Source organism: Rhinopithecus bieti, unplaced genomic scaffold (assembly GCF_001698545.2).
Source record: "Rhinopithecus bieti isolate Rb0 unplaced genomic scaffold, ASM169854v2 scaffold_33664, whole genome shotgun sequence".
Taxonomy (NCBI): domain Eukaryota; kingdom Metazoa; phylum Chordata; class Mammalia; order Primates; family Cercopithecidae; genus Rhinopithecus; species Rhinopithecus bieti.
Genome location: NW_016814733.1, coordinates 1531324 through 1543820, shown reverse-complemented (window position 1 = coordinate 1543820; position 12497 = coordinate 1531324). Strand labels below are relative to the sequence as shown.

The 12497-nt window shown below is 43.5% G+C and overlaps 1 protein-coding gene across 1 annotated transcript in view; it reads left to right on the top strand.

Moving 5' to 3' along the window:
• Positions 1 to 12497, top strand: part of FAM169B (Protein) — a 66053-nt gene that overhangs the window by 12687 nt on the left and 40869 nt on the right. Inside the window, exons 3-4 of the mRNA XM_017851847.1 lie at positions 1918 to 2035; positions 11414 to 11591. Of these exons, the coding sequence (XP_017707336.1) occupies positions 1918 to 2035; positions 11414 to 11591 (296 nt within the window). The remainder of the gene's footprint in view (positions 1 to 1917; positions 2036 to 11413; positions 11592 to 12497) is intronic.

Below are 12497 nucleotides of genomic sequence, written 5' to 3'. Positions count from 1 at the left end.
ACAGGCATGAGCCACCGCGCCCGGCCAATGCTATTATTTTAAAGCAGTAACTGGATCATGTTCCTATCCTTTTCTGAAACATAGTAGCTGTCCAGAGTTTGGCTCTCACAGCCTTCCTGATGGGCCTCCTCCTGCCTCCTCACCACTCTGAATGCTGGTGGCTCTGGCATGCTGCAGTTCCTGTCCTTGCCTGTCACATCTCTACATCTCTGTCACCTCCCTTATCTGGCATGGCCTTCTCCCCTTACTTTGGCCTGACTCATTCTTCCCACCTGGTTAGGTCAGTTGCCATTGGATACTCTCTCATCCCCCATTCCAAATGACCTTCTTCTCCCTTCTGGCCCTCCCACAGCACATAGCCTGGGTCTGATTTGACTCTATTCTGTGTCTTCCTCTAAACTGTAAGTTTCTTAAGCCAGGGTCTAGTTTGATTCCTTGATTGGATGTAATATGTCTTTTGCGCATTATAGCTGCTCTACATGTGGGTTGGATAAGCAACACGTGCCACAGACTTGTGACCTCTGGAGGGTCTGTGCACCGCTTTGGTACCTCCTGCTGATCTCTGTGCTGAGGCAGGTGGAGGGAGACCTCAAGCTCAACTTTGCGCTCCACCGTCCCCTGCTGGACGTTGCTACTACATCAGACCACACAGCCTGGGTCTGATTTGACTCGATTCTGTGTCTTTCTTTAAATTGTAAGTTTCTTAAGCCAGGGTATAGTTTAATTCCTTAAGTAGACTCCTCCTTGCTGAATTTGTCTGCGGCCTCAAAATCCTTCTGAAGGCACCACTTACTCTTAGTTGCCACAGCCCATCCATCCAAGGTGACAGGTGACAACCAGGTCTCTCTGACCTGTACTGTGAAAAGTCATGCTAACTTTTCAAAAGGATTGTTTTGCTTATTTATAGATTTTAAAATCAGATTAAAAGGTTCAGCTTCTTTAAGAAGTCTTAAGCAAGACATAAAGTTTAAAAAATCTTGTCAGAGGTCCTGTTATGTGTCTGAATCTGGCGCTGATGCGTGCCCACTACGTTGGGAGGGCAGAGTGAGGAATGCTGTGGTCAGCTTAACTCCTGATAGAAAAGGGGATGGTCGTGAGGAAATGTGATGTGAAAAGTAAATACTCACTGGATGGGCAGATCTCAAGCTGTGAAAGACAGACATTTCTGTGTAAACCGGAGCAGAAAGATGGGTTGGATGGGGATCTCCCAGGGAGAAATGGAGTATTACAGAACACTTTCCATTGTCTTGTTGACAATGAAAATATTACACAGCCTTTTCATACTTCATTGTAATCCCAGAGCAATGTTTGAAGTAGGTGGAGGAACTTTCTAGAAATTACTGGAATGCTTCAAACACCTAAGGAAAAGCAGTTTGGTGAGGTGAACTCTCTCACCTACGTTGCTTTATAACAATAGAAGAGGATGTGATCTCCATTTGACTGGGTGAATCAAAGCTGGGGAGGGGATGGGCTTAGGTCATGCAACTAGTAACTGGAGACGCCAGAATTTGGGCTCTGTCTGGCTCTGAGGTTCCAATTCCTTTTCCTTTTCCTTTACCATGGACAGTATGTAGAGCCGTTTCTAAAATGCCTTGAGTCATCTTACTCCCTAGGCGCTTACTCCCTAGTCATCTTACAGCACTAGGTGCTGATATCGGCTAGTGACTTCCGAGTGAACGAAGCCAGTGTTTTGCTGAGATGGTGTTTGCAGCCCAGTCTCTTCCATATTTAGACCTTGCCCAGCTACCCCTGCCGGTTGGGATGCCCTGAACACAGCCCGGAACTTACAGGACTCTGTGTCTCTGCTCCCGGGTTGCCTGCATCAGCCTTCCCCACCGTCTCTGTCTGTTGAAACCTCACCCAGTGATGCGGAGCTGGTGGAGTTTCTGGTGATGCTTTCCCAATTTCCCTCTGCAGAGTCGACCTCCTTCTCTGGGTCCTCGTGAAACTTGATTCCAGCACCGATGATTCCCTGCCCTGTACGGGAGTAGCTTATTTAGCTCTCTCGTTCTCAGTGGGCTCTCAACTCCAAGAGGTAAGGATGGAAGCTTAATCATCAGCTCCCAGGTCCCAGGACAGCATCAGTCACACAGTGGGGAACTCAGCCATGGAGAGTTGAATTCAGTGAATCATACTTAGCCTCAGGTGAATCCAGGCCTCTAGGAATTAGCCTTAGGGACCTCACTGTCTTAACTTCTTTGGGAGACCTTGGAGTGTCATAGAATAAAATCCATTACTGACATCTTCCTTGTGGTCCATGTCACCTGCCACTCGGAGACAGGGAAATTGAATTGGCTTGGTGAGGCTGGTTCTTCATAATGCCCTCCGGATGGCTCTCGGCATGGTGCATCTCTCTGCAGGTGTCCAGGCTCTTCTCAGTCCTTAGGTGGTGGAAATGATTGATCAGGACCATACTTTTCCTTTTTAAAAACAAGGATATTGTGACTTCCATTTTCTAACCCTTGGAGGTTGCTGGCTCCAGGGTCTCAGCAGTGATGCCCTGAGGCTGGCTCTGTGGCACCTGTCAGCCCCCCAGAAGCTGTCATTTGTCCTTGCTGAGCTGGGGACTGCCTCTCTCCAAGGGCTGTGCCACCATGTCTCCCTCCTGTGTTCTCTGGACAAGGTATTATACTTCATTGATCAAAAGCTCCTGCTCTTCAGAAGGCTGATTCTATTTTTCAAGAGTTGGTTTTGAGGGCAGTTTGTTTTTAACCGTTACATGTGATTGGACTTCAGTTTCATTGTTATGTATACTTAGCAGTTTAAGATGAGTTTTGAAAAAAAACAACAACAGTTCAGTCTTATTTGTGACAACTTGTGTGACTAATTAATGGTCTGCAGTGCACCGTGAAACTTGCAAGGCACCACATAAACACTGAATCATAACACATTTCTTGTTTGAAATTGTATTAGCAAATTGAACATCTGTATTACAGCAATACAGCATATTAGTAACTTCAACAGCTTTTATTGATTCACCTTGTTAAGCAGGAAAATAATCCTTGTAGCTTATAAAGCTCCTGAAAGTTCTAGGAGGTGCCATTTTGGAAGTGAATTGAGTCGAATAAATGAAGGCAGATGTTAAGCATTTAATTGGCTCTTTGCTCCCAGCTGACTCTGTCAATTTTGGAACCATTGTCAGAGATGATATAATTCATCCATATGAAACTGACAAGGTGAGTTCGATGCTGTTGGTCTCTAGGGAGGAGGGGCTGGCTATGCAGAGTTAATGGTTAATACCTGGCTAATGCCACTTGTATTAGTCAGGGTTCTCTTAGAGGGACAGAATTAACAGGATACATATAGGAGATATATGTGTGTGTGTGTGTATATATATATAAGTTTATTAAGTATTTTATATATGTACGTGAAGGGGAATTTATTAAGTATTTTATATATATGTATAAAGAGGAGTTTATTAAGTATTAACTTACATAGTCACAAGGTCCCACAATAGGCTGTCTGCAAGCTGAGGAGCAAGGAGAAGCAGTCTGAGTCCCAAAGCTGAAGAACTTGGAGTCCAGTGTTCGAGGGCAGGAAGCATCCAGCACGGGAGAAAGATGTAGGCAGGGAGGCTAAGCCCATCTCTCCCTTTCATGTTTTTCTGCCTGCTTTATATTTGCTGGAAGCTGATTAGATTGTGCCCACCAGATTAAGGGTGGATCTGCCTTCCCCAGCCCGCTGACTCAAATGTTAAACTCTTCTGGCAACACCCACATAGACACACCTGGGATTAATACTCTGTATCCCTCAATCCAATCAAGTTGACACTCATTATTAACCATCACACCACTGTAGCTTGGTCTTCACAGAGTTTTCTACTAAAGTTCCTCAGTAGCAGAGAGGAACAGGGAGAAAGGCTGTGGCAGCTGACCCCGAGTGGCCCACAACATTCGTTTTAAAATCTTGAGGCTTATGTGAAATGTTCAATTGCTTTTGTTTTCTACTCCGTGTTCACATTTTCCTCCAAATCTCCATCTAAAAAGGTTTGACTGGGAAGAGGCCTCTTTTATAATTCTGTGGATTCTGGAACCCTCAGGCTCAAATACTGGCCTTGAGAGGCAGATATAAAAATGATGATCAAAGGGGTATAAAAAAGACACTAGAAAACAACCAAAATAACTTTGATGCTTAAAATGTAATTCTTGTACATTTTAAAATAACTAAAAGAGTAGAATCAGATTGTTTGTGACACAAAGGATGTAATGCTTGAGGGGACATATACATCATTTTTTGTCTTTCCCTTTTTTTTTTTTTTTAAGACAGAGTCTCACTCTGTTGTCCAAGCTGGAGTGCAGTAGTGCACTCACTGCAGCCTTGACCTCTAGGACTCAAGTGATCTTCCAGCCTCAGCCTCTCAAGTATTTGGGATGACAGGCGTGTACCACCACACCCAGCTAATTATTTTGTATTTTTCACAGAGATGGGGTTTCGCCATGTTGCCCAGGCTGGTCTTGAACTCCTGGGTTCAAGCGATCCGCCCACCTCTGCCTTCCAGAGTGTGGGATTACAGATGTAAGTGCTCTGCTGGATACTCCATTAATATGCATTGCATGCCTGTATCAAAACATCTCAGATATCCTATACATATATACATTTACTATGTACCCACAAAATTAAAATGGAAAAAAAATTAAAAGGAAAAAAAGTTAAAAGAAAATAATTTAATTTTTAAGCAAGGAAAAGAAAATTGCTGAGTTGAGACAAGGGGCAGAGACCATGATGGCATTTAGGGCGACCACTCAGTAGGGATGGATTGGCAGCGGAGACCGAGGTGGGGACCAGGCGATGGGCTGTCTCAGCCATCAGTGGAGATCGTGGTGGCCTCATCCAGCTGGGATCTGGGGCTGGAACCAAGAGGACAGATTTTGTTATGAAGCAGCAGGAGGAACTGATGGGACATGGTGATGCCAGCATGAGAGGAAGAGGAGAAATCAACTCAATGATTAGTAGACACTGAGCACTTCCTGTGTGCCAGGTGCTATGCTGGGCATTTCAGTTCCTCATGGGAACTTCCCAGCCACCTGGGGTGATCGGTTTGGGCAACTCCGATGAGGAATATGGGGCTTAGTGAAGTTGAAGTCATGTCCAGTTCTCCCCTGCTGAGTAGCGGGACCTATGTCTACCCTTGGAATGGTTCCGGAGATGCTTCTGAGGCAGAGTCAGCAGGCCTTGGGGATGCCTGGGGTAGGAGTGGGGAGAGGAGGGGGGATTTCCCTACCCTTCTCTTGTAAATCTTAGCCCCAGGACCTTCTCATCCAAACACACTCCCTCCACCCCATGTGATTCACCCATTCTTAACACCAGACCCATCTCCAGCCTCTTAGAAGGAGCACTGACTTAGGAGTCTAGTGACCCAGGGCTGAACCCCACCTCAGCCCCTTCTAGTTGATTGCCTGCAAGTCACTTCACCTCTCAGAGCTTCAGCATCCTCCTCAGAAAGACGCTGGTAACAGTTTCATGGTGAGGATGAAAGAAACTCAAGTAAAAGAAGGCAGCACCAAGCCCAAGGCTAAGGTGATGCTCAATACACAGGTATTAAGTCAGTTTAACGTGCTTAGCCCATGTTGAATTGTACTAAATTGGGGAAATTCTGGGCTGTGGCACATGTTTTTGACATGAAAAGAGTTGGCTGGGCACGGTGGCTCATGCCTGTAATCCCAGCACTTTGGGAGGCTGAGGCAGGCAGATTACTTGAGGTCAGGAGTTTGAGACCAGCCTGGCCAACATGGCGAAACCCTGTTTCTACAAAAAATACAATGATTAGCAGGGCATGGTGGCTCACACCTGTAGTCCCAGCTACTTGGGAGGCTGAGGCAGGAGAATCGCTTGAACCTGGGAGGTGGAGCTCACAGTGAGCCAAGATTGTGCCATTGCACTTTAGCCTGGGTGACAGAGCAAGACTCTGACTCAAAAAAAGGTAATTATTACTCTTTGGATTTGTCAGTATTGGTGTGTATCCTGCTGTGTCCCCAAACATTGGGATATATCCTGTTTTGCGTCAATAATAGGCCACCTCTGAAACATCTGTGAAGCCCCCTTCATGTGAGAGTGGTCAATCTTTCCTGTTCAGTAAATTCAGCTCTAAAAATATCACCTGCTTTCCCCACAAATCATCTTCCCTTTGCACCTTGTCAGTGGCTCTGTGCTGCGAAGCTGCCCCTCTGTTGGCCAGTTTCCTGTGTGCACATCGTCCTCTCTTGGCTTTCTCTCCAGTTGTGGCTGTTTACATAAAGGAATCCTTGTGATCCACGGAAGATGCACTAAGAACCTCTGATCCCGCAAGAGAAGGGTTGATGAAGGTGAGTTGATGCAATTTTAAATGAACATTGTAAAAGAAGTTTTAAAAGTCACAGTGCTTACTTGATAATTTGATAATTTAAAGCAGTCTAGCCATGTCTTCATTTCCTAGTACCACAGAGTATCACAAAACAGAAATGTATTGTCTCACAGTTCTGGAGGCTGGAAAGTCTGAAATCAAGCAATCGACAGGGTTGTTTTCTTTTGAGGTCTGTAAATGAGAATCTGTTCCTGGCTTCCCTCCTAGCTTCTAGTAACCTCAGGGGTTTCTTGGCTTATAGATGACCTTCTCTTTGTATTTCCACATTGTTCTCTATATGTGTGTCTGTCTCTGTCAAAATCCTGCTTTTTTATAAGGACACAAGTCATGTTGGATTAGAGACCAACTGAATCCCCTCATGATGATTGATCAGCAGACTCTATTTCCAAATAAGGTCACATTCACACAACTGGGAGTTAGGACGTCAACAGCTTTTTGGGGGTGATAATTCAAGCCATAACATCCTGCTAGCAAGGAAAACAGCACTCAGTGCTATGTATAACAGATATCTGGCTACCGATAAGTCTATTTTACTTTCCTGAGTGGCCCCTCATGTCTAAGTTTTAAAACTTTAATATACACCATCTCTCTGTTGTATGGGAAACTTCTGCTTAGTACATTCAGGTAACGTTTATTGGCACTTAGCATAAGTTAGAATTATAGCAGATATTATCCTGTATGTTACCTGAGACTCTATAGAGCTTATCTAATGTCAGAACCTTCAAGGTATTTGTTTTGCAGATGAACACATTGAAACTGAGTCACACAGCCAGTAAGTGATTTAGCTGGGTACAAACATCTGTCTCCTTGACATCAGACCTGGTGATCTTTGAAGAGCTGTGCCTCTGTTGAGCAGTTGTAAAGCAGAGACCTGCAATGGCAGGTGTGAAGGCAGGAGGCAGAGGAGCTTCTCAGAGGTCCAGGTTGTGTCCTCTTGGCTGAACTTTGGCTGGGGCCGAGGCTAAGGAGGAAGCCAGTACTCAGCTGAGAGTTTGGACTGTGTGCCTCACATTCACCCATTTTCATTTGATTGGTATATTTATCTTAATTCCATAGGTGGGAAGAAGGATGATGCTTCCCTGTAGTCTTGAAATGTGTGATCTTGTTTACAGTTGTCTGGCATGCCATTCAGTTCCCTTCATAGAGCCCTGTAAATAATGAATGAAATATCAGTTTTCTTTCAGGTTCAGTATGGAGAATGGTTAAGAAACAAAATACAATTAAAAGATAAAGAAAAAAAGTCAAGACCTAAAGTTCTACAGACAGAGAGGGGAAATAGTCTCAGGCACAACACGTCAAAGATCTCCAGCCTGATGTCAAGGAGATGGAAGTTTGTACCCAGCTACCTCACTTACTGGCAGTGTGACTCAGCCTCCATGTCTTCATCTACACAACAAATACCTCGAAGGTTCTGAAATTAGATAATCCCTATAAGAGGTCTCAGGTAATGTTCCCAAGTTGTTAATCCAGGTTTTATTTTATTTATTTATTTATTTTCTGCTGAGCAATTAAAAAAATTAGTTTTTGATTTTTTTCTAAACAAGAGCTTCATTAAGATAAATTCACACATCATAAGCTTCATTCTTTTAAAGTGCACAATGCAGGGAGTTTTAATACATTCACAACATTGTATATCAATCACCACTAATTCCAGAACATTTTATCATTTTAAAAGAAGCTTTCTACCCATTAGCATCACTCCTCATTCCTGTCTTTCCCCAGTCCCTGCAAACCACTAATCTGCTTTCTGTCTTTATGGATTTGCCTATTCTAGATATTTCCTATAAATGGAATCATATGACAGGTGGTCTTGTGTAAACAGCCTCTTTAACTTGACAAAATCTTTTCAGAGTTCATCTGCTGTAGCATGCGTCAGTACTTCATTCTTTTTTTGGGGTGAATAATAGTCCATTGTATGGATATACCACATTTCATTTGTCCATTTTTCAGTTGATGGACATTTGAATCGTATCCACTTTTTGACTATGATTAATAATACTTCTATAAGCATTTGTATGTAAGTTTTTGTGAGGAAACATATTTTCAGTTCTCTTGAGTATGTATCTAGGAGTGGAATTGCTGGTCATGTGGTAACTCTATGTTTCATATATTGAGGAATTGTCCAACTACCTTCCCCAGCAGCCACACCGTTCTGTATTCTCAATAGCAGTGTCTGAGGGTTTCAGTCACTCCATATCCTCACCAGCACTTGTTATTGTCTTTTTAATGTTCTCCATCCTAGTAGGTGTGAAGTAGAATCTCACTGTGGTTTTAATTTGCATTTCCATGATGACTAAGGATGGTGAGCATCTTTTCATGTGCTTATTGGCCACCTATAGATCCTCTTTGGGAAAATGTTTATGAAGATCCTTGGCCCACTTTTTAATTGGGCTATTTGACTTTTTGCTATTGGGTTGTGAGAGTTTTCATATGCAGAGTTTCATATGCAGGGTTTTTCATATGCATAATCCTTATCACATATATGATTTGCAATTATTTTTTTCCCATTCTATGAGTTGTCTTTTTTAGGTCTCATTTTAATTGACTTGGTAGATATTATTTTGAAAAGGTTTTTCTTCCAGCACATTAGAGGTGGCCTGAGATTCAGCAAGTAAGTGTGATGTACCCAGTGTGGTGCTTGGCATCTTGGTATGCGTTGCTGTCCCAGCTCTGGTGCCGCAGGTGGGCCAGGTGCCACTTAATGATTGACTGTTCTGAATGCTATGAAGAATGTGAATGGCTCCTTAAATAATTTTTTCAGAACAAGAGTTGTTACTTCCTTCATTTGCCATCTCTTCTAAGTTGAAATGAGAAACCCCCCACATTTTCTGAAAATGTGGCCTATATTATGAACAGAAAGAAACTTGGGTGTTCTTTCCACTTAATGAACCATGTTGTAAAGATCTATCCTACCCCAGCTGTACAAAGGAATATTTCCCCTCTCTGTAGAACTTTAGGTCTTGACTTTTTTTCTTTTTCTTTTAATTACATTTTGTTTCCTAGCCAGCTCTTCTTCACAAATTACCAAAAAAACCCCACAAGATTTCTTAATGTTTTTCCTGTTAACTTAATTAGTGGTCCTAATGAGGGATGTGAACTGGAACCTAGTTTTGTGTTTTCAGAAACATTTCTGAGTCAAAATCACATGTCACACGTTTTCCTCCCCTGTAATGAAATTGGACAAATTAAGTACATTTTCTTTCTCCTCCTTTTTCTCCTGCCAGTTTTTGATTGGATATTTCCCTTCTGCCAGATGCAATCTGCTTTTGTCTTCTGGCTTTCTTCTGAACTTTTGGTTTTATAAGTTGAAAATATAACCTCCCCACGACACTGATCTGGTTTTGTGACTAGGTAGTTATTTTTAATGTCTGAACTTGATTTGGCTGCCGCTGTCTGAGATACAAAATGTGATGGCTTCTCAGAGCCAAGCTAGTGTGGTTTTCACTAATCTTTTTCTCATTTAAGATTTAACTCCAGATGAAGGTGAAATATTTTACATTCTGGCCAATTCGTAAGTTTACTGGCACTGAACACTTCGTGCCATTTGCTACAAGCTGCCTTATTTTTATTACCAGAGCATTTGAAAAACATGCACGTATTTTAGAGACCACATGAAGGATCTTCTCCCTTGACTGGAGGGGGAAACCAAGACTCAAAGAGGTTGTGAATTGCTGAAGATCTCCCAGCAAATCCAGGGTAACAACCCACAAACCACAAACGATAAGGATGATAATCCAAGGGTCAAGTATTAAATATAAAATGAAGTATTAACATTTGTATTATCCCCTTTCCCCAAATCTCATTTCTAATGGATGAAGATGAAGAAGGAAACCGCTGGCTGGACTGGAAAGCCCCAGTCTGTTGTTTTGTGCCTGCCTCTGACAGAACTCTTGTCCAGCTGTCTCAAGTCCTCTTTGAAATGAGGCAGGGAAATCAATAAATGTAATCACCCTCTTTGAGCTTCAATTTCCCCACCTATGAACCAGGACCTCCCCAGCCAGGTGGTGAGAATCAAATGGGAGCATGTGAGTGGATGTCATGGACCAGTTAGTGGCCTTGTTGATCTGGAGGTAATGCATACGATGAGGTGACAAATACACACATGCAGAGGCTGTCACCTAGCGGTGTTGCAGAGTAAATTCCAATACAACAGCATTGTCACTTCATAAATAGCTGATTGGTTTCACCTCGTGCCACATTTTAGCAGTTGCTCGTGACTGTCTGAAGGGCTGCGTTAAGGAGGCTTCTGAGACTGTGTCCACGCTTAGCTGGACAGATAGGTCTGCTCTGAATCCAGGGGTGGGAGATCTTGGTTTCTACCACCTATTTGCCATCCGTGGGCTACACAAATGCACAGCATTTTAATAGGCAGGAGTGTGAAGCCATTTTGACTTGCGAAGGGGAAAGCTTCTAACTGTGTGGGCCTGACTTTGACCACAATACAATTTCCTCACTTGTGATAACTTTGCTACAGGCAAGAGATGGTTCAATTTTACAGCCTTAGAAGGGGTGTGCCCCGAGTCCCTGTAATTCTCGGGGATTAGGACACCAGTGTGTGCTCCAAATCTGTCACAAGCCATTGAAACTCACTTGCTTTTGGTGTAGCAATTGATCTCCCACATTATTTACCCTCCTTCTGATGGCCAGAATTCCGGGGCCTGCTGTCAAGAAAATGGCAGATTGGGTTTATTTCAGGACACATCCAGCGAGTCAGTTGAAATGGGTTGCCCAGTCCCCCAGTGTTAAATTCCTGTTTTGTTACCATGTGGTGGATTGTGCTTTGTCGTCTCACATTCCTGGTCTGCGGTCTTGAGGACCCAGGGTCCGCCCCTGGCATCGTTCTCTGCTCCTGGAGGCTGCATGGTGCGAAAGGTCAGTGGTGTGGAAGCCTCTGTGAGATGCCATGATTCACGTTTTGGATCTTTGAGCACAAAATGAATCTTCGATGGAGGAGCTCACACCTGGCCCCAACGTGTGGGTCACGTCCAAGCCCAGAATTTATTGCATATGATTTTCCTCTCTTGTCTCACGTGATTATTGTTGCTCTTTTCTTTCTTTCTTTTTTTTTCAAAGGTTCAGTCGTTTGGGGAAAGGATTGTGCTTTTCATTCTAAACGTCATTATTTTTGGAAGACTGGAGAGAAATTTGGATGATGATGACATGTTTTTTCTACCTCACTCTGTGAAGGAACAAGCTAAAATCCTGTGGAGATGTGGAGCGGCTGTTGGGTTTTACACAACCAAGATGAAAGGTGAGGGATGCACGGCCACTACTTCAGGCTGGACTGAGCGGGGCTCTCTAGGGCTCTGCCTGGCCTGGAGGGTTCCCTCAGCACCAGCTGTGTGGAGAGAATCTTCTCTCGTGGATTAAGTTGGGTGTAAATGAACCCCATGTATGGATTCCATTTCCACATTTCTCATTTCAGTGGTAAACATGGTCAAAAGCATGTCCCTTTGATTTCCAGGCAGTGCCATGTCCCCTCTAAAAAACACCTAATTGTAGTTAATGGTATAAAATTCATTTCTTTCCTTCAGTGTTACTAGTTAGTTGTCAGGAAAAATACCAGTGCTAATAGCTGACATGTGGAGCAAAAGCACCTTGGATGCCAAGATTTATAGACTTTACCTCAGAAGAGAGGGAGTCCGGCCATGATAACAAGGTTAGGGTGAAAATCTCTGACTCGAAGGGCAGTCGCCAGTGATAAGTGTGGGACTAGTACCATTTTGCTGAACGGATTTGTCTCGTCTTTTTTTTTTTTTTTTTTTTTTTTTTTTAATTTTTTGAGGCAGGGTCTTGCTTGATGTCGCTCAGGCTGGAGTACAGTGGCACGATCACGGCTCACTGCAGCCTCAACTTCCCTGGGCTCAGGTGATCCTGCCGCCTCAGCCTCCTGGGTAGCTGGGACTCCAGCCACATCTGGCTAATTTTTGTATTTTTTGTAGAGATGGGGTTTTGCCATGTTGCCCAGGCTGGTCTCGAGCTCCTGAGTTTAAGCCATCTGCCCGCTGCAACCTCCCAAAGTGCTGGGATTGCAGGTGTGTGCCACTGCGCCTGGCCACCGGTTTTCTTCTTTAAAGTTGCTTTCTTTTTTTCATTCTTTCTTTTCTTCTCTCTCTCTCTCTTTTTTTTTTTTTTTTTTTTTTTTTTTTTTTTTTTT